A 23500-nucleotide genomic window follows, 5' to 3' on the forward strand; every position below is an offset into this window, starting at 1 on the left:
GAAGAACCTAGAATACCTGACAGGAGTGTCCTTCTATTAAAAAGATCAAAATCCGTTAAAAAGCAATCTATGAAATCAGGCTTTTAAATGATTTTTAATAAGAGCAATAAAATTTACATATATTTGATGCTTTTAAAGAATTACAGCTATTATGCTGACTGTTAACTTCCAAATAGCATTGGGGAACCAATTCTAATTCCACTGGAATCAATAGCAAAATTGCATTAATTTAATTGACAACAAGATCAGTCTCCAGATGTAGATTTTCTCTCTTTATGACAAGGTTACTTTGTTTGAGTAGGCCAAAAGTATAAAGGTCTATTCTCCCAAGATCATTGATTGGAGCAGAGAATCCACAAAATATACTATTGCATAACCTAATGTCTTATATGGTAAAAGAGCAAGCATAGTGGGAAGAGAGAAGCCTCAAAATTCTAAAGATGATAACAGGTTCAAAGTTGAATAAAAAAATATGAATCTTCTACATTGGATTATATTGAAACATTTGACAGTAGCTCAAAGTAGGAGGAGAGATTTCCCTTACACCCGCTCAGTTTCATTTAAATCAATGGACATCTGCACGGAGCAGCTTCCAGAATTGGCATATCTAGTGTGCAAGTTTCTGGTCTGTCCACTGCTATTTTTAAGCCATTGGAACAAATCACTGTTTAAAAAGTGAAGACCTGAAATGAACAGAGGGCCCTAGAATCCTCAGGCTGTCACTTAGTTACAACAGTAACAACTACAACCACAAAGCTAAGTCGTTGCTGCAGTAAGTTTCTTAACATCAAGGACATCTATATGTAATCTAGGTCTGTAGTGCCATGTGGTAAATTTTATTTCAACAGTAAGCAGCTGTTTGTCATCCACTAGGGTTTCTAATCATCTCTAAAAGGGGCAGACCATTACCCAAACAGCCCGATTCTCCAGACTAGCCCCATGTATAATACTCAACTTTTTCTGGTTTAACAGTACCAAAGCAGAATACTCCACTCTCTTAAAATACTATACTAGAGAATTCTGATTTTGCAGCATTTTATACACATTTTGCACAGGTACCAACAACTACACAAGGTGCAAGAAACTGGAAAAAAATTAAATCACGCCCAAGGCCTCTAATCTTGATACAAAGTCTTCTTACTATGATTGTGTTTTCACCAGCAAAGCTTTGACTCATAATTCTCCAATGGCATCAACACACGCTGTGTCTACACTAAGCAGCAGCATGTAAAATATATACAAGGCACGCCCCCTTAGCACAGGTATTAAAAAGCACTGCCTCACTGTCTTTACTTGTTAAGCAACATAGACATGCCAGAACATTAGGGTATATACCCTACACAGATGTCTACATCTCCAAGCAGTTCCCCCGGCTCTACAGTGCTATTTTTAGCAGTGTAGAGTCCTGCTGCCTCTCCACTGTTGGAAACTTTCCCCATCACGGAGAAAGGCTCTGGCAGCAGGGAGGCAGTGGGGAAAGGCTCCAGAAATGGGGAGCTGCTGGAGCCTCTCTGTGCCACAGCAAAAGGTTCTGGCACGGGGGAAGCAGCAGGGAGAGACTACGGAAGCTCGTTGCCACCAGACCCTTTCCCTGCTCCAGTGAAAGACTCCAGCAGCAGGGAAAGTTTTCCTGCTGCCTCTCCCATGCCAGAGCTTTTAACTACCTGCTTTTCACTGCTGTGTGTAGCTACACATACCCTACACATGGCTGTCAGCGTAGATAAGGCCATGGTAGCAAAAATAGCTGTACCAAGTCTACACTGCAACTTCCATTGTTGTCAGTTCTGGTGCAGCTGCACTAATGGAGAATTACAGGTCTACATTTTTTTTTGTGTCCACAAGACCTGTGTGTAAAATCTCTAATTTATTATTGCACTTACGTGATCCTCTAGCTCTGCCTCTTTCTGTAGACATAAAAAGCAATGTAACCAACGTTCATAACATTACAGAACTATGCCTCCATTGAGAAGCAGATGTTCATGAAGTTTTGACATATGAACATGAACTCTCTAACTTCAGCATGGCTCAGGGAGAGTTAGACCTGTACTCAAAGAAGGAATAGTTGCTTACCTTATAGTAATAGTTGTTCTTTGATATGTTCTGTACATGTGGATTTAATTTATGGAGTGCTGTCACCCTCCACGCAAGTTAAGTAGTTTTATCAGAGGTGTCTACTAGGGGTTATGTATGCATCCATCATATCCTTGCACTCTGAGGGCATAAAGGGCAGAACGAGCTTGCCCACTGTTCAGTAGTTCCTTTGCTGCCCAGAGTCCCATGAATAGTCTCCGAGCTACACGGATGGAGGCCTCGTCACGGGATCCAAATGCAGAACACCTCAAAGAACAAATAGCTACTATAAGATATGTAACCATTCCTTTTTCTTTGAGTTCCTGTGCATGTGAATCCCACTTATGGTGTTTAACTGGTAGTTCAGTGTTCCAGGTGGTGGGAGCTAAGTGGTTATTTGAAAAAGACTAAAGATCTTCTCTTCCAGCCCAAGTATTAGCTCTAGATATTGACACCAGAGTATAATTGTGGCTAAATGTAGGCATTGAAGACCGTGTGGCTGGTCTACAAATTTCAACTATTGGAACACTACTGAAGCACACTGCTGATGTAGCTTGGGATCTAGTAGAATGAGCAGACACTGGAACTGGATGTTGTAGCTTATTAACAAGGTATGAAATCTTTATACGGTCCACAATCCATTTAGATAATTTTTGAGCGGGGACTGGCTAACCTTTGATAAATTGCCATACATGATAAAAAGTCTAGGAGATCTCCAGAACAGTCTCATGCTCATACAAGAGACCCACCCCCCCGGTTATCTAAGATATCCAACTTTCCCTCATCAAGGGACGAATAAGGCTTTGGAAAAAATACAGTAAGTGTATATACTGACTAATGTGAAAGTCACAAATAACTTTTGGGATAAATTTAGGGTGAGGCCTCATAGTTACTCTATCTGCATAAAAAAAACAGATGGGGATTTGACATGAGTGCTTGGATCTCACTTACTCTGCACCCAGAACTGACTGCCACCAAAAAATTCACCCTTAATGATGGAGGGAGCAAAATGAAAGGGAATCAGATGGAGGTCCCATTAGTGAAGAAAGGGCTAAGCTCAAGTTTCACAAAAGTGGTATCTCTCTTACTGGTGGAAACATCTGCAAAACTCCCTTCAGAATCTTCGTGATGGTTCAATGGGAAAACGCTGAGGAACCCTGAACAGGAGGATGAAAGGTAATAATTGCAGTGCAGTGAATTTTAAATTGAGCTAAATTCCAGGCCTGATTACTGCTTTAAAAACAGTAGAGAGAGTCTAGAATGAATGGAATATGATCAACAGGATTAACAGTAGAGGACCAAGTTGCCTCACCCACCCAGAAAGAAAAATGCTTCCACTTAGCTGTGTATGTTTTCCTGGTTGAAGATTTTCTACATTCCATGAGGATCTCCTGGACCTTGGCAGAACTCTCCCTATTTGTTGACGTTAGCCAGACAGTCTCCATGCTGTCAGATGAAGAGAGGTTTGGTTCAGATGGAGTATGTGCCCAGAATCTTGAGAGATTGTGTCTATCAGGAGTGGGAGAGTTATGAACTCGTGACTGGAGAGATGTAGTAGTTCTGGATAGCAGAATTGGTCAGGCCATGATGGCCCCACTAGGATCATCTGAGCCCTGTCTTGTCTCACTTTCCTTAGTATCCTGGGGATTAACAGGAACAGGAGAAATGCATAGACTAGATAATCTGACCATGGAATATGAAACGTGTCTGCTGAAGCACCCTGACTGGCCCCCTCAACAACAAAACAGAGGGCACTCTCCAATCTCTGGTCCTGAAGAGATCTATTTGCAGAAACCCCTGTGTTCTGAATACCCTGCTAGTATTGCATCTCTTAAAGACCATTTGTGGGAAGATGAATTCTTTTTGCTTAGCTGATCTGTCAGGGGGTTCAATTCCCCTGGAAGATGTCAGAGCTATACGGAGAAGAATGCACCATTCCAACAGTGAAACAGCCTCTTGACACAGGAGGTTTGATTTTGCTGCCTCTTGCCTGTTTAAGTAATACGTTGCTATAGAGCTGTCCATCAGCATGTGTACTGCTTGGTGCTTTAAAAGAGGTAGAAATGATTTGCAAGCCAGGTGAATCACCCTAAATTCTAGGATGTTTACGTGAGCTGACAAATCTGCAGATGTCCATAGACCACAAACGTGGAATTGGTTTAGATGTGCACCCCAGCCCTTACTACATGTGTCAGCAATTAACGGTCTTCATGTGCATTATCAGAATGAAAGACAATCTTCAGCAAACATTGTTTCGATCCAACTACCAGGGAAGAGACAACAGGATCATCCAAGGGATTGTTACTTGTTGGTTCATACCATGGATGTTTGGATGATAAACTGATCTGATCCAGGACTGAAGAGGTCTCAGTCTGGAGAAAGGTGTCATGAGAGTACATGAGGCCATTCAAGATGGCAGGCCTTAGTGAAATTCATTCTAGGTTACGTAAGATGAAGCAATATCAGAACAGGTAGCAATTCTGTTCAAGAACTCCTGGAGGAATTCACAGTCAAACTGGGTGGACATATCTAATGGAGTCCCACAAGGGTCAGTCTGTATCCAGTATTATTCAATATTTTCATTAATAACTTGGATAAATGGAGTGGAGAGTATATTTATAAATTACAGATGACACCAAGCTGGGACGGGTTGAAAGCACTTTGAAGAACACGATTAGAATTTAAAATGACCTTTAAAAATTACAGAATTGGTCTGAAATCCACAAGATGAAATTCAATAATGACAGGTACAAAGTATTTCACTTAGGAAGGAAAAATTAAATGCACAACAACAAAATGGAGAATAGCTGGCTAGGTGGTAGTTCTGCTGAAGAGGAACTGGGGGTTATAGTAGATCACAAATTGCATACGGAGACCACTAAGCTGTTCCGAATCTCTGCTGAGGAGCAGTTAGAAGGAACTGTGGGATAGGTGGGGTTGCTCTGCCCTTTATGCCCTCATGATTATATATAAATATATATATATATGTATGTGTGAGTGTGAGAGAGAGAGAGGGGGCAGGGTGCATACACAACCCCTTCTGGACTCTAGTGATAAAACTTCTGAATTCCTGGATGCTGGGGGGAAAACAAGCACACTGTAAGTGGGAGCTATATGCACAGGAACTTGAACTAATTCCAAATCCTCTCACATACACAAAAGAAGTGTTACTTCAGACGAACACAGGCTTAGTTGCATAATTCACACAAAATATACCATGTCAGAAATCCATAGTTTCTATCATTTTAGTTTTTGCTTTCTATAATATTAGATGTTTTCTGGTGAACAGAATATTGACTTCCTTGGGAACAGAAAATAAGAGTATAATTTCATATGAGAATTTCAAATTTAAAGTAAGCTATATCTAATTAAAAGCTGTTGTAAGATTAACTCTTACCATTTAATGCTGAAAGATGGTGACAGTCCCTGGAAGATTGTCACAGTCTCTGGATACAGTTAACTCAGTAAAAGAATACAATATTCCATTTTTACATTAACATTTCAGATTTAAGCTAAGCTAGAAATAATTAAAAACTGTTAAAAGATTATTGCTTACCATTTAACATCAGAAGATTGTCAGTCCCTGGATGTGGATAACTCAAGCGACCTTAAAAAAAAAGGTACCGTGATTTTAGCTATTACGCTTAAAAAAGAATAAAGAAAAATCATTGCCTACAGTTAAAATATATACTGTATTTCCATTTTGCCTAAGGGACATAAAGAGCTAATATTTAACTCCAAGCACATTAGCAACAATACCCTTGACCCAAGTTAAAGTTGACAAGAACAAACTTCTTAACCTTAATTCTCTGGTCATAAGATCTACAGTGTGCTTTTGGGATCAGCTCCAATAGGATAAAGCCACTTTTTGTTTCATGCAACCCAGAAATAGTGCTGGCTGCTCTAGTATTCTCTTTCATACTCACTGTGAAAACTTGTTCATATGCACATTATTTAGCAGAGTTTAACTGTTGTAGTTTGGAATTTCTCCATTGAACCAATGTATCAAAAATCCTGTTATGAGTTCAGATTAAAACATTTTACTTGCTTTTAACTGATTTATAATTGCATCTTGTTGTACTTCATATAATTTCTGCATATATTGTTCTTCCACTAAGGTAGTTTGACAAAACCAAAACAAGAATGTTTCAATTATTGAATTTTTTAAAAGCCTTTAGAATGCGAACATTCTTTAAAGTTTCTTGGAGATTCCTATTAGCTAGTTTATGGATTAAAAATGTAAAACTATAAAATACAAAAATGTGTTAAAGTAAAAATTACAGGAAATCCTCATGTACTCACACCAGGATTTTAATATATTTATTGCAGCAAATAGGGTCTTGTCAGTTAAACTTGATGTTTAAAGTGCATAGAAAAACGTCTCCTCATTCCAATCTCCTTTTTATTAAAAAGGAGAAGTTTTCTGTTCACAGGAAGCTGCAAACATGACAGTACTGCAAACTGACCTACACAGAAACTTACAATAGCTGCTCTGTTTCACTGCAACATGCCTTAGAGCACAAGTTAAAAAAAAAATCCCAACATATCCATACATTTTATTGATATTAAAACAGCCTTGCTTAACTATAATCTCAAATCATATAATATTTTTAATTAGAACATTCAATATTATTATACTGCAACCAGATGATTGCCGAGACATAATGAAGGATCCAATCCTGCAGCCTTGTGTATGTGGAACTCACACTGATTTCAGTGGGAGTTGTGCATACAGAGAACTTGCAGGATAGGACTCAATTACTGAGTAGCTATTATTAAAAGATTTTGTGCATACTTGTACCTTTTAAGCATGCATGCACGCATACACAAACCAGTAGCCATCCTCACATTAAAGATGCTTAACACTTCCCATTATAAGAAAAATTCAGACTTTTTTCCTTTGGAAAACTAAAAGCCTCTATGGTTTGCTGCAGGACTTTGAAATTTAGCAGGGGGATACTCCTGATGCCTGACAGGATATCTTTGTGTGTCCCAGAAAAGCTTTTTGCTGAAAATCTGTTCAAATAGAATTTGGTTTTGGCCTTTTTCTTTAAGAAAAAGAAAACAAACGTGAAAATTACATACCAAAAAAACTACAAAAAAGAATGTTGATTGTAAAGTCAAGTACTCAAAAATGAGAAAATACCAGAATTAAGGCTTCCTTGTTTATGTGCATTATGATACAGTTTTTAATGACATTACTACAGACTACTTTTTCCACAGGTTCCCCTCCTCATTCAGTGTACAGAATGCATGGTGCTTAAGTGAATGAATCAGGATTCCATAGGATCCCTGACTCATTTACATTAGAAGTTGAAGGTGTGTGGTAAATAAGGCAGATGACCGCAGAAAGAAAAAGGATGGTCTTGTGGTTAAGGCAGCTGATTAACAACCCCCGCCCCGAGCTCTGTTCTATCCCTAGGTTTGACAGACTTCCTACATAATCATGAGCAAGGCACTTAAATAACTAAAAAAATTTCCAGATGCACTTTATGTTCCTCATTTTCTGGGCTCCAAATCTGAGACAACTGAGGTCCACTTTTCAGTTGTGTTGGGCATTCACAACAATCGAAGTCAGTGGGAGCTGTGGCTGGTCAGCCCCTCTGGCAGTAAGGCAGTATGTTCTGGAAAAGTGAGCACAGAATTGAAAGTCAGGCAGTCCAAAATTCTAATTTTGGATCTGCTACTGATTCACTGTGTGAAATCGGGAAAGTCACTTGGCCTTTCTGTCTCAGTTCTCTAGTACTAGTCTGTAAGAGGGGGATAATACTCATTCATGCTCAGCCACAGGGTTGTTGTGAGGACTGATTAATTAACATCTGTACAGTACTTTGAACATATCAAGTGCTATAACAAAATCAGGTCCCCGGGTATGTCAAGCTGGGTACTCAAAATTAGTGGAGAGTTTTGCAAATTTACTCTTAATGTTCCTGAACCTCAGTTATCCCTTTGTAAAACAGGAATAATACTTTCCTTGAGATAGAACTGAGAGATAGAATTTAGGATACTATGTTGCTAAGCCCCACAGACAAGCTCATGAAGAAACGAGTAACTTCATCTTTTGTGTAGGGTTGGGATGGTGTTTGTTTGAAGGATAAAAAAAATATAGAACAGTTATCTCATTCACCAAGCCCCATTCATCTTGTGCATTGGCTGCACAGGCAACCTTAGTTGTGGCATTTCCTATCTTTGGAATGCTTGACTTTGCAACCCTAAGAACATTTTTAACATAGCATTTTTGCATACATATTATTATTATAGTTTGACTTTTGTAAGTTCCTGTGTGGGCAAACCTCGGCACTCACAGGGAATGCAACTGGTTTAATGGGATTATGTGTGGATGTACAGTTTTTCCCCGCATGGAGTCAGTTGCAAGATCAGGGTTTTTTTAAAACCCTTCTCCAATTTCTTTTCAATTTTTTGGAAAGTGGATGTTAATAAAATACAATTATGTTCTTATTAAATGCATGTTTGAGTGGTCAAGCACACTAAAAAGTCAAAGAAAGTTTAAAGAGACACTGTCAATCCTTTGGAAAACTAAAATCAATCTGAAATCAGTCAATTAAAAAAGGCTAAGAGAAGATTCAAGTACTACATTTTCCCAAGTCTCTTTATTAACTTTTGTTGTTCTTTCAACCATATATTCCTATTTTCAAAAGTTTATCTTTACCCGAATGATACATGAAAGATTCACATAAACCAGAGGTAGGGAAACTGTGAACCCAACTTCACACAAAGTGCTGTCAAATATATAAAGTGAAAAAATATTTTTTCAAGTCTCTTTCAGTGATAATATGAAAAAAAAATAAAAAAAACATGCAGGTAAAAGTGCAATTTTAAAGTTGATACCGCCTTACGACTATTCAACAACATAATTTGGTGGTATGTTGTGCATTTTGTGTATTTTATGAAATATAAAATGTGCAACACAACACTGCTAATGTTACTACAGCAACATTAACTTTTAGTAGAGACATTAATATTTGACCTTGCAACCTTATTGTTGCACTAATGCTAAATTTTTTTGCATTTCATTTCCTAAATTCCATTTCCGTTATGGTGGAAAAAATAAATAAATCTGTAAACAGTTACAAATCTGCAGTCCTCCCCGCCGCCCACCCCCACCTCCTCCATTCCAGTGAGCATGGTCCAGCTGGTGGCTTTCAAAAGCAAGCTCTTCTGGTGTGTTGAGACTCCTAAGTAAGATGCTAGAAATGGAAACCACAAATAAGAAATGCAGATACAGAGAAACTTCCAGTTATATCAAACTCTTTTTTCCATAGGTAAACCTATATTGTAATTTTCTTTTCCTCACTATCTCCTAGTGTCTACTACAATAATCTACTATTGTAATATTCCTAACGATTTCCCCAAGTTTGTTTTCCCCTTACAGAGGAGCATAGAGAAAAATGGGTAATGCCTGTTTACAACTACCTTACAAAATGGGTGTAAAATATTACCACTTATGTAAATGAGTGGCTACTTCTGATTTGGTAATATTTTGCACAGGTGTAAGTGGCTACAAGAAAGCAAGTAGTGGTGAATCAGGCCTAAGACTAATATTGCTTCCTTTCAACACAGAACACGTTAAACACACAAAGGGGAAAAAAAAAAAAAAAAAGACTCCAGCCTATCCACGGTGGAGACAATTCAGGCTCTTCAACAAAAATAAAAATAAACCCCAAAGCAACACCATAAGCCACTAGCTTCTCAGTTCTAATGCACTTCCACGAGAAGCATAGTTACTTCCCCAATTGCCTATCAACATGAGCTAGTCTAGCGTAAGTACACTGAATCGCCTGCTGTTGCAATACCTATAAACTAAGTCTTCTCTGTGTGTTTTTGGCATGAGCAAGAAGCAGTTTGGGGGGGGGGGGACCCAACAAAACCCCCCACAAAAGACCATTTCTAAAAGAGGCAGCATGGGGACCAATGTTCAGGTACTTCAGCCTAGCTTTTCTCTCAGGTTCTCTAGTGCTCCTCAAAACAATTTGAGTCACATGTTAATAGAAGAATCAGTAAGAAATAGCTTTATAATTTTGGTGTATGACCGCACTGTCTTCAGCTCAGATTCTACTGATCTTAAAAAAGTCAAGTCTCTAACTTAAATGCTATTTACTAATAATTTGTTCTGAAATGCCCTGATGAGAAAGCAATATGGATAAAAGATCAATCCAGATGTTAAATGTTACAATCTTATTTTTCTATAGAATTAAGACCGTTATAAAAATTTACAAAGTTTAACATCCAATTTTCAAAGACTTAGATTTACATAAGAATTACATCTTTCTTTGATCAGAGACTTTACACAGATTAAATTTAGAGTAAATAAAGTCTAGAACTGCATATTTATAAACATATGCTAGTTCTTAGAACATATATAAATTTATCTTACAGTAGAAAGTAGATTAGATAAAATCCATAGTTCTGTAAATTAATGAGAGCAAAAACAGTGAAATCCTCATTTTCTAACAAATGGATTTCAAATATAAAATACAAAGAGAAATGCTGTAAACTAGTACATACAAAGTTTGTTCTGCATTCCACTAATCGAAAACAAGATGCTTAGTCATACTCCAGACACTGTAAGCAGCTAAATTTGAAACACGTGCTTAAAATTCCAAGGACTTTCATTTTACCACTGCAGTACTACATAAAAGATGCATTGTTTTGTTTAAATTTACAATTGAAAAAACTTGCTATAAAAAACAAACATTCTTGTTATAACAAACCATACTATTTACCAAGAGATTTTATTAAGCAGGCACATTCTACAAATAAACACGCCGGGTTTGTCAGTTAACTTGAGAAATATTGTGATGGGCAAGACTCTCGAAGAGAATTTGGCTACCAAGACACTGTAGTAGGGCCTGAACTAACAAAAACTAAGGTTTTGTAGCTTCTTGCATCCTGCCAAAAATCAAAGGAATGACACAGAGACTGCAACAAGTAAAGGGGGTGGAAGACAGGTTTTAAGCTATTCTAGCGGATGTCACTTTTTCTCCCATTAACTCTCAACGAATATAATTGAGGAACGCTCTATGTTAATAATTTATCCCTTTCACTTTGAACAAGTAATATATTTCCCAAAGAGAAGCAGTATCTTGATCAAAATATTTACTTCAAACAGATGTACTCAACTACTCAATTTAAGTTCAGTTGGTGAGTGTGGATTATTCTCTGCCTCTCAAATAAAAGCTTTTCCTTTTAATCCAACTTTATATTTGACTTTCAGAAAGCATGCTCAGGTATTAATCAGTTTTAGTACACTTATGAACATCAGCAGGCATATTATGAAGACGCCATTATATATATAGCAATGTGTAGGCCAAAACTTTAGGATCAGAGATTTAAAGACCTACATCTATATTTAGGCCTCCACTGACCTAATTTTTAGAAGCACAGAATGTCTACACCTTCCATTGAATTCATCAGGTTTTCAGAAGTTCTTAAATTCGAAGTGTTAACTTTAAGCACACTGATTTTAAAATTTTGTCTTTAGTCTTAGTGTAGATGCAAATTTGATGACAATTATTCCAAAAAGTTATGGGTTTGCTTTAAGATATGGCTAGGTAGAATAAATAAAACCCAGTTTTACATCCTGGAAAAAATGAACATCATGGTAGGTTTAAAAACTTATTCCCATTCAAATTGGACCCAATTTCCCCGGACTCCCTCAACGTATCTCAGAATCAAGACTGAAAATTGCCCAGCATGTAATATGTCGGACATTTGGGGAATTCTGGGATATGCACCCAGAAGGCGACATGCCACAATCAGTGCAGCACAGTACCATGACAGTGTAGATGTGGGGCAAACTGAGGGTTGTTATACTGCAGCAGCACTTCCAAAGTGCACATCCCCAGCTGGAGTTTGAACAATCAAGTTATTTTGATTGAAACTGAAATAATTTTTTTCATGTAGACTAGACTTCTAGGTAGGTTTTGAAAACTTCCAACGTAACAGGTAGCTAAGATGCAACATGATTTATTGAGAAACAGAGGATTTGTCACCTAAAAAGTAGAAATGTGGCAATTTGTGGTTGCCTAAAGATAGTTGCTGCCCAAAAGACCGTAGACATTGCCTATCTCTTAATATGTGTTTGTACGGTACCTAGCACAATGTGAGCCTTATCAAAACTGAGGCCTCCGTGTTAATGTAAGATAAATAATAATTAGGAATTTCTGGGGGTAGAAAATGAGTGGATGAGCACAGACTACCATACATGAACAGTAATTACTTCTAACCATACCTAGTTCTGAACCTAATTTCTTTGAATGAGAAAAGGCACTTGTTTTGTAGTGAGTACTAAATGCATAGCAAGTTTGAAGTCTTTAAACTAGTCTAAGTTGGAGGACAAATAGTTTAAACATAGCATAAAAAAAGAAACAACATTTCATTTGCACAACTCAGATGGCTTGGGTTTATTCAAAACTTATTTTTAAAGTCCTTTGGGCTTAGATTAAGACTGTTAAAATTCTTTGGTGCTTAATTTTTAAATCATTACACAATGAAAAACAGGAATTAAAATGGAAGTCCATAAACATTAACTATAAGGTCACTGCTGCAGCCCCATGATTTCAATTAAGCACACCTGAGGAGAGGAAACCACTTTCCAAAAGTTCAGAAATGAACCAGCTGCACTTTTAACCTCAAAGAAACAGGTTACTTGTACAACTAGTACATATCTCACCTGTTTTGGAAATAAAAGTTTACAGGACAGAATTGAGTTATTTTGTGTTAAAAACAAACATGTGGTTAAGCTATAATTACGGTACAGTTCAAATACTTTTATATTATCAACAGTATGCAACTAGAGTTCTTATTTCTTACAAGTCTGAGGAATTTTAACTTTCGATTAAGAATAATTTATGTATGCATTAGTACAGTGGTTCCCAAACTTTAACAACCTGTGAACCCCTTTCACTAAAATGTCAAGTCTCGCGAACCCCCTCCTAAAAATGAATATTTCCAGGGATTTTCTCCTTTACCTGAGTATAAATTATAAAAGCAATGATCTTGAAAATATAAAATTTGTTTTTATGACATGCTTATCACACATTATTATTAATCATTACAGTATTTTTATTACATTATGAAAATGGCAACACTCTCCCAAGATCTCACTTTCATAGCTTGTATCACTTTGAATAAGCCAGTTATAAGACAAGGCTCCTATGTTTCATCAAGGAGTATCAGATGTGAAACAGCATGAAGGTATTTAAGAAGCCAACTCAAAGAGTTCCTCCTACACAACCACTCAGGTCTTGAGCAGTCCAGGCAAACAATGCACGTTACAACTAAACTTAAACTTGATCTTCATAATAAATTTATAAACAATACTAGCTGCCTATTTAATTTTAAAATCAGTAAAAAATATCCACCTCCTTTTCCATTTCTTATAAGGAGTCTGGAAGTTTAAATCTCTTCAGTGTGATAGATATGCTTGCTTTGATCTGCTTAGCTCTTGGAAGTCCAGGGGTCTGCTGGCCCCGTGCTGCCCAGGATCCCTAGGGACAGCTCTGTCTGCCATTAGGGAATTCCCCCTCTTCCTCCCCACCCACCAAGAACTCCCTGTAACATTTCATGAACCCCAGTTTGGGAACCACTGCACTAGTACCAGTAGCCAAGAATGTGTCTTCACATTTCACTCAATTTGGAATTATCTTAAAAAAAAAAAAAAAGTGGACAAAAAATGTCTAAACATACCAAGAGAGAGAAGGTGAGCGAGGTAAAGGTGTTAATATCCCACTTCACCTTGAATGGCCTTTTGCAACATGTGTTAACTCCTTATCTGTTCTACCTTGTAATCTGTGATACTCCGAGTACCTTTTCCAGACCTCAAGAAGAGCTCTTTGTAAGCTTGAAAGCTTGTCTTTCTCCAGAAAGAAAAGGAGTACTTGTGGCACCTTAGAGACTAACCAATTTATTATAAGCTATTACCAGCAGGAGAGTGGGGTGGGAGGAGATATTGTTTCATGGTCTCTGTGTATATAATGTCTTCTGCAGTTTCCACAGTATGCATCTGATGAAGTGAGCTGTAGCTCACGAAAGCTCATGCTCAAATAAATTGGTTAGTCTCTAAGGTGCCACAAGTACTCCTTTTCTTTTTGCGAATACAGACTAACATGGCTGTTACTCTGAAACCTGTCTTTCTCCAATAAAAGTTGGTCCAATAAAAGATATTACCCTCATCCATCTTGTCTTACTAATATTTTGGGACCAACACGGATATACCAACACTGTAAATGCTTGAAGGCAGAAATATGTTACACCTGAAGAGTGACTTTTTGAGTCAGCAAGGTTTTTGAAGTAAACTACTTTATTTCTAGTAAAAACTATAGACATCCCAATATTACAAATGTTATGCAACCGTAAATATATTTAGCATATAATACAGATTATAATATATATTTGAAACAGTGCTTGCTACGGGTTGAAGAAGCAATGAATCAGAGTTCTAAATTAACAAAGAATGGGTGACATTTTCTTTAGTTAGCATAGTCACATACCTTTAAGCGGATCGTGCTCTGCTCTCATGATGTCAATAAGAGAGTTTTCCAATGAGTGCATATTCAGACTGTCATACATTCTATTTCGATCCTAAAAGGGAACAAAATTTTTTAGTACTGGAGTACAAAAATTGTACTTTTAAAAACAGGGAAACTTGACAGGAAGACTGAGATTACTCTGAGGTAGTGCACTCATAATGTGGTGATGGATGGAAGCATAAAAGACGAAGGTGGTGAAAATGGTCTTGCAATTGAACACTATTGCCTGTTAGTCTGAATATAACTTTCCTGAAAGTAGCTTTTATGCCATCCAAATATAAAACCAGAGATACACTTTGAATCTGGAAAAGGTATAGTTCAACATATTTTCCTTCACACGTCAAGTTATATACACATTATACGGACATACATACACATTTAAAGAACTTTATCAAGTCTGCAAAAATCAAACACTCAAAACTTAAATGCCACAATTAAGATCGTACAGCCTTAATTCAAAGCCCTTTTGTGTATGCATAATGATAAATATTTAATTACATGACCACAAAATTTTTTCCATGGGCCCCCTGCCTCATTCAGTGCACAGGATGGACCTGCTCTGGGGATGAATCAGGTGTATATGGTGAAGACTTGTCTATAGGATCCTATCACAGAGTTCACCACTTACATCTGGGACACCTCCTCGTGGCTTTTATATAAATACATACATATGCTGTCTCTCTCTCACACACACACACTTTGTTAGGGACTCAAACCCCTCCACGAGTTTCACGGCTGTTTGTGAGGCGATGGACTGGTGTCTCTGCACCCAAATCCTCAGGGAGACACTCCCCTCTTTGTAGCTTAGCCCTCTGGCCATGCCACAATACTTTTTGCTTTCCAGGATTTCGAAGTCTGTCTGGCACACCTACCACTCTGGATTCCAGCTCAGAGACCCTATCACTAGCAACCATGACATATGAACTCCCAGACTCTGTTGTTTTCCTGGTCTCCTTCCTACTTTTCCTTATCTTCTGGCCTACCCTTAGGTTACCACTGGAGCATTCCCATCTCCCTGTGGCTATTTTGTCCCCCGCCCCGCCTCGGGTTCTTGCCAGAGTCTATAATCCAAATCAGGATCCCAGGGCTTACTCTCCTCCTAGACCTCCTCCTCATCTCTAACCAGCTCCCCTCTTCTCTGGGGAGTGACTGCAGAGATCCTTCTTACAGCTCTCTCTTATCACCATCTTCCTCTCTTTAGGACTGTCCCAGCTCCTCTGCACTTGGGTTCCATCAGCCATATCAGCCCTAACTCTCCTCCAGGTGCAGCCTGTCACAGGGTTAATTAGCCCTTTTTACCTAGTCAAGCCTTGTGTGGAGTAGACACCCCAACACAGACTCTCACTTCATTTGCTGCAAACGTTGGAAGGTGTATATTGAATGAGGCAGAGGATTATGAAGAAGGAGGATAGTGTCATAATTAGAGGTTGAATGCTGCCCTGAGAATTGGCTTTCCTCCCTGCCTCTGCCACAGAGTTCCTGTGTTATGTTGGGCAAGTCACTTAAAGCAAACATTTCACAGGTGGCCATTAACTATGCGCTCCTCCTTTTTGGGTATGTGACTCAAGACCCTGGGTCTCATTTGGAGAAGTGTTAAATGCTCATAGCTGCAACTGAAGTCTGGAGAGTTGTGTTTTGAGTATATGAAGTTCTTTATTATGCTAAGTAGACTGAAAAAAAAATCAGGTCTTAGGTGTCTCAAATTGAGCAATGTTAGTGTATAATTTTTACCTTAATCTCTGTGCTTCAGTTCCCCATTTGTAAAATGGGGATAAGAATACCCCCTCAATTCACAGGGGTGTTACAAAATTAATGCATTGCTATTTGTGAACCAGATACCATAGTGATGAGCGCCACAGAAAAAACCCTGAGGAAATTAATAATTCCATCTTCAGAGTAGGGTTTGAATAGCGTGCAGTAAATAAGGCACGGGTCCACTCATTGAACAATGTGAAAAAAGGAGAATACTGAATAGCTGCTCAATAAGTGACCACCATTTGTTTTGTGCACTGAATGAGGCAAGAAAGAAAGTTTAATAATTTCATGAAGACGATGTTATTGCAAATGTACAAAAGGAACAGGTTAAGCCTGCACAGGCAATGAGCTTGTCCTACAGAAGCAATAATGTGTGCAGCCTCTAGCTTTACAACTTTTAGCATATTAGAGCTGGTTGGAAATTTTCCCCACCAATGTTTTTCAACAGGAAAACCATAGGAGTTGTATGGTCAGTGATAGCGAAATAAAGACTTTTTTTGATCTAACCTAACATACAACTTCTGATTTACTGGCTAGGAAGCTACAGATAGAATACTATACTTAAACATATCTGAAAACACCAGTAAGATTTTGAAATTCATAACCAGTATTACTGACTATGCAACTAGTTGCAGTTATTCAAGTATTTGTGGCTTGGGGCATTTAATACATCTATGTAACAAAGTTTAGTTCAAGTGTCTTACAGTTTAGATTCTTTTGGTTAGACTATTGCCACATGACTACAGAGGTGACAGAAGGAATAAATTCTTCCTGTTAAAGGGCAGATTGTGACACTAGCTCTTTTTGGGGTGGTGAAAAGCTGTTAATCCCAGAAGGAATTCTGACTGACTTGACTAGAAGTCCCCTAAGGAAGATAGGAAAGAATACTGTAGAATAGGGGCTCTACTACCCTTGGGATCCCATTTGTAAACATATCCAATGGTGAATATACAGGGGTCATAGTCCTGCCCTTATATCACTCCCTTTTGGGTACCTACCCTAAGCATGTCTTGCCCCTGCAAGGAAGTTTAAAAAGTGCGGGGGGAAGGATGAAAGGACCGTTGTACCACCGTGTCCACTATGCCCCTGAGCAAGACCAGCCACAATGTGGTCTCGAAATGTTTATCGTTCATTTTTAAAACACCTGAAAGCAAAAAGCACCTAAGTTAAGCACTGCACAAAAAACATATAACACTAGCTAGTACACCTCGCTAGATATCTAATCTGGCCAAATCCTAACCTAATACAAAGTAATAAAGCCTACAAAATACACAAGTCTTTAGCCTTGCCTTGAAAGATGCAACCAATGAGCTTTGGCAGACATCTAGGGAGTAAGCATTCAAAATTGACAGACCACTCCTAGCCATACACTCAACTATACAGTGTAATCAGCTAGTCCAAACTTAACGATCTCAAGAAAAGTAGAAATTTCTTTGGGTACGGAGCCCAATTTTAAGTCTTTGGTCAAGTAAGACTTATCGGAGTAAAAGTTTGAAGCATACTCCCTAAATAGGCAGCCAATGCAGCTTTACAGAGTGCAGATATCAAGTGTAGGCCTTTGCTTTCTAAGGGAACACCAAAAAGTGTTGCTATAAGAAGTCGTCTGTGTGTACGTCACCACATTAAGCTCAATGTCCAGAAGGAAAGGTCACAACTAGCTCTTTGAAAGGGGATTGTTCTGACCACTAACACAAGTTCAGCTTAGTTAAGTGACTCATGTTACAAATCTTCGTGTATCCATTCATCAATTTGCTGAAGTAGTGACAATACAGATTGAATCAGTCATATGGAGAGAATGAAACCTTGCAAGTATAATACTTTGTGTTAGCCTCACGTTTTTGTAAAAAAACTTTGACAAAGGTGACTTTGAGACTAAGACTGATCAACAGAGAATAAAATGGAGTAAACAATACTGTGCTTGTAGAAAATGGCAGAATACGTTCATTTGAACATTAATATACTATTGAGACGTCTCAAGCAGCTGATAATTATACAAGAATTATCAAAGAAGTTCTGGAAAAATGCACCACGAAAGCAGCAATACACCTGCATCAAAGCTGTTTTCATCCTCTTGACAGAAGACCTAAGCTCTCTCATAGATTTCTATCACAACTTCAACTATCACCACCCTTCCATCAAACTATCTAGAACACTGCCACACCAGTATCAATTTCATGGACATCACAATTAGCTTAAACAATGGAACCCTACTAACAACCATATCAAGAACCCACCAATCACCACAGTTACCGCCACCCCAGGACATACCAAAAACTTTTATCTACAGACATGCACTCATATCTCAGAATTTGCTCTGAAGAGAAAGTCCAGGATACACATCTAAACACTCTTAAAGCCACCTTCACTAAACCAGGACACTCCACCAGAGAAAAGAAAAGGAGTACTTGTGGCACCTAAGAGACTAACAAATTTTTCTCCAGAGAAGTAGATTGCATCATGGAATGGGCCACGCAAATACCCTCGAAAAGCCTACTTCAATACAGAAAAGAAAAACGCATTGACAGCACACCCCAATAGTCACTATCACCTCACACTGGAACCCATATGGGGGAATCAAACAATTACAATCCATATTTGATGGGAATTACATCCTGAAAGAAATCTTTCCCAAACCCCCTCTACTGGCCTTCAAACCACCCTCATCAAAGTCATCATCAGATACAAGCTTCCCACAGACCACACCACCAACTCCAAGTGGCACCAGACCCTGCCAGAACAACAGATGAAAAAATCTGCAAACACATCTCCACTGCTAAAATGATCAATACCCTGTCACAACACACCTTTCAAGATTCGTGGGTCCTACATATGCTTATCACAACTTGTGGTGTACCTCATCAAGTGCATTAAATGTCCCAACAAATGAATTCACACAGGAAAATGATAACACACAAAAACACCATATCACCCACTGGAGAAAACTCTTCACAAAGCAATCACTTTATATCTGATCTTTCAATACTCATCCTCCAAGGAAACTTGCACAACACCTTCGAAAGGTGATCCTGGGAACATACATTCATAACTGCTAGGCACCAAAAACCACTGACTCAAAGGGGACATTGGTTTTATGGCTCATTACAATCTGTAACCCCCCACACCTCCTGCTACCTTTAATTACCCAATTTTAACTCCTGATGCATAACAATCTATCACTCAGTTGCCCACTTCAAGTGACCACCGACTGTGTGTTATCCCTTAGGAGTCAATCTGCCCCAATTTGTATTTAGCTCAGACACTCTGCTTCCTTCCCGAGTCCTGAAGAAGATCTCTCAAAAGCTTGTACCTTCCACCAACATAAGTTGGGCCAATAAAAGATAATTACATAAACTACTTTGGGTGGCCACGAATTTTTCATGAGCATTGTAATGAGTTTCTTGTATTACAAAAAAATTGCACAGTGAATTAGTTGCCAGATTCTCTTATTAGCTTTTCATTGTTTTGAATACAGAAGTGCTTGAATCCTGCTTGATCTAATCTTCTGGTGCTTCAATAGCTTTGCAGTTTCAAAATACAACACAATGAACTGAAACTGAAAGTTTACAACAAATCTACTTAGTCTCAAAGATACCCTCAATTCCCCTACAAGCTATAATTTGGTTCATTTTATTTCCCCATGCTAATTCCCCCCCCCCACACACACACACTGTTATTCACACCTTCTTGTCAACTGTTTGAAATGAGCCATCCTGATCATCACTACAAAAGTTTTTTTTCCCCTCCTGCTGATAATAGCCCACCTTAATTGATTGGTCTCGTTACAGTTGGTATGGCAACACCCATTTTTTCATGTTCTCTGTGTATATTATATCTTCCTACTGTATTTTCCACTGCATGCATCCGATGAAGTGGGTTTTAGACCACTAAAGCTTATGCCCAAATAAATTTGTTAGACTCTAGGTGCCACAAGTACTCCTCGTTTTTGGTTTTTTTTTGCTGATACAGACTAACACGGCTACCATTCTGAAACCTGTCATAGAAGCATTAAGTATTCTAACCATCAGATGCAATATGTCACTAGAAGTCCTGTCAGTCAATTTAGCACAAAGTAGTACACTAACAGAATACATTTTCAGGGGTTAAATTTTTCAGTAGATCTAAAGTTAAGGGGACAGGACTTTACGCTTTCTCTAAGGCACCAATTTCACTACTAACTGAAAAAGCATATACAAATTGGCCACTTCATTTTTACCTACCCCTTGGATTTCATGCATTTATTGATTCTACCAAACTCAACCCTATTTCTACTAATCTCTCTTTCACACTTTGTTTACCTCTTAGTTTCCTCCAACTTCTCACATTTAAAAAGAATGTTTCAGGTGTGGTCTTCCTGGCTGAAGAGATCTGAATGTTACTACTTCTAGAGTGGAGTTAAACAAGGCCCTTTCTTCAGTCACCCATATAATACTGCTAGCATAATGTGCAACCTTACTTTGGAGGCAGTGTGCTGCCTCTCATATCACTAATGGTCCAGGAAGTGAAGGACCATATTTGATTCCCAAATAATACATGACTTCAAAACAAGGGCCTCTGTTCCTTTCAATTTCTGATACTTTCCTACTAGCACCAGCAAAACTGATAAGAACTGATGCTAGGAAAATGCTATGTACACCATCACATTTGCAATTTTGTCCTAGAATTCTCCAGATCATTTTAAAAATGGGTGGAAGAGATGTGGAGTTCTCATGGTATCATATACAATTTAAACCCTCTTTTTTCAAGAGCCATTGTTCTTGGCAGAATGTATTTAAGACTTCTAAATAAATCCACACACAAGTTATACAAAAACTATCTTGGCTTTGCACTTATTGGAGTAATTAATAACTTAGAGAAGTTCAATACACACTGCAGGCACATGCCACAGTGCTCTTTAGATGTCACTATTAGGCACAATGCAATTAGTCTAGGAAACCATGGAAAAAAATCTAAACTATCATAAGCAGCCTTTGCTAATCTTTGGCCAAGGCTCTCAAAAATGGACGATTAAAGTTAGGCTCCCATTTAATTTTAGGAACATGTTCTAAAATCTTCGCCTTTAAAAGCATTTCAAATGAGTTAAAAATACACTAAATACAAAAATCCTTTCAGAAAACCTTATTCAAACAAATCTTGACGTTCTGAGGAAGCCTACCATGATCTGCTTCATAATAAAGCAAACATAAGATCATTGTCTTTTTCATTATATTAAGAGTAAGATCTTTTGGTGAAGAGCAAGATTTTATAGTGAATTCAACTCTTGCTACACCAAAAACATTAACTTAAATGATTTTAAGCCAACCTTGTCCCATCTGTTTCATCCTCTTCCTAACCAGCCTTAAGCTCAAAAAGATCTTAGTTTCTATACACAAAATAATTAGTGACTTCCAATAAACCGTATGTATGTTTCTATTACATTCTGTTAAAGCTTGAATACAATGGGTGATTACCAATAAAGTGAAATGTCCAACTTACAAACAGTACATTTTTAGGAAAGTATTTCTATACATGTACATTGGTAGAGGACTCCCCATCATAATCATATCGGTTAAGCATATATTATAAAAACAACAAATGTATATCCTAACTAGAAAAATAAAAATAATTGAAGACTTAAAGACATTAAGGATCCATAACATAGCTTTTCAGTACATACTGAGAAACTGCAACTGTAAAGCCTATGGCTCATTACAGTTTAGCTTTATGGAAATTGGACAGAAGTCTTACAAAAAGTAGAAACAAAAAATTACCTCAGGAAGGAAAGTAGGTTACCACTACCCACACCACATAAAGTAGCTAACAAATGTAACATTTAGCAGATATCTAGGGGCAGTCATCCTGAGAACACCAAACATGCTTTCAAAGTTAAGATCACATTACTGCATATATTTACAGAAAAGGTCCAACAACAAAATGACAGTTCTGCTACCCAACTATACAAGTCATTTTTGCTGAAATATTTACCTACGCAGACATATAGCATTCACTCCCAAGTGGTCCAGGTTAAGAAAAGACTTTGAAACACTGGAAGCAATCCAGACAGACTACAAAGATGATTAAAGGCTTCGCAGGATTGACGCATGAGGAAAGCCTAAAAAAAAACCTATGTATGCATAGCGTGGTCAAAATAACTAAAAAAGGACAACAAACTAGACATTTGGAGGGTGTCAGCATGAAGGGGGAAGTTGTTCAGGAGTTTAAAAAAATAACTAAGAATAGTTGTTTGAAACTGAGAAAAGCAAAATTTAGACCGAACATCATCAGGAAAAGTTTTCTAACCATCACCTATAAAATAGTCTTTCAAATGCGGCAGTAAAATCTAGTTATTTAAACCTGGAAAAGCTCATAATCTCAGAGAACAATTATGGTTTGGCAATGAGATGGGTTGGACAATATAAAACTTCTTTCATTGCTAACTCTTAGGTAACTAGAACCATAATGTATACACAAAAAGAAAAGGAGTACTTGTGGCACCTTAGAGACTAACAAATTTATTTGAGCATAAGCTTTCGTGAGCTATAGCTCACTTCGTCGGTTGCATACATACATACAGCCGATGAAGTGAGCTGTAGCTCACGAAAGCTTATGCTCAAATAAATTTGTTAGTCTCTAAGGTGCCACAAGTACTCCTTTTCTTTTTGCGAATACACACTAACATGGCTGTTACTCTGACACCTGTCATAATGTATACAGTATTGCTCCATTAGCCTGGTTGACAAACATTTTGCTGTGCAACAAGAGATAGCCCTTACATAAGTTCTTGCATATGTTAATAAAACAAAGAATTTGGTTTAAATATATTTTTCCAATATTTTATAACCTGTGTAAGTTAAACAACATAGGTATTTTAGTTCAGCAAAAACTTGTTAATACATTTGTGGCTTTAAGTCTAACAGACTTGGTCCATTGATTTTGTTCAATATTCTGAACAAGTTTAAAATTGAAATATTGTCCATCCAAAGGCATTGATCCTGAAATTTACAGCTTGTAGGTGGACTGCTGCACCAAGCAGAGCTGCAGTGAAGGGTTCTCCTTACAGGGCAGCAGTCCATCTGCAAAAGATTGGGGCCTAAATGCACTAGGCCCAGGTAACTGATCTAAAGTGCAATACAATCTGAATGAAGGCA

The 23500-nt window shown here is 37.9% G+C and overlaps 1 protein-coding gene across 5 annotated transcripts in view; it reads right to left on the reverse strand.

The window, feature by feature from the left end:
• The window catches only part of CPEB2 (cytoplasmic polyadenylation element binding protein 2), an 82042-nt gene that overhangs the window by 48020 nt on the left and 10522 nt on the right, over window positions 1–23500 (reverse strand). For all 5 annotated transcript variants that reach the window (XM_074951668.1, XM_074951667.1, XM_074951664.1 and 2 more), the window contains exons 3-4: window positions 14583–14673; window positions 5627–5677 (exon numbers count right to left, since the gene is read on the reverse strand). In XM_074951668.1, the coding sequence (XP_074807769.1) occupies window positions 5627–5677; window positions 14583–14673 (142 nt within the window). The remainder of the gene's footprint in view (window positions 1–5626; window positions 5678–14582; window positions 14674–23500) is intronic.

The sequence above is a fragment of the Natator depressus genome, chromosome 4, assembly GCF_965152275.1.
Source record: "Natator depressus isolate rNatDep1 chromosome 4, rNatDep2.hap1, whole genome shotgun sequence".
NCBI lineage: Eukaryota > Metazoa > Chordata > Testudines > Cheloniidae > Natator > Natator depressus.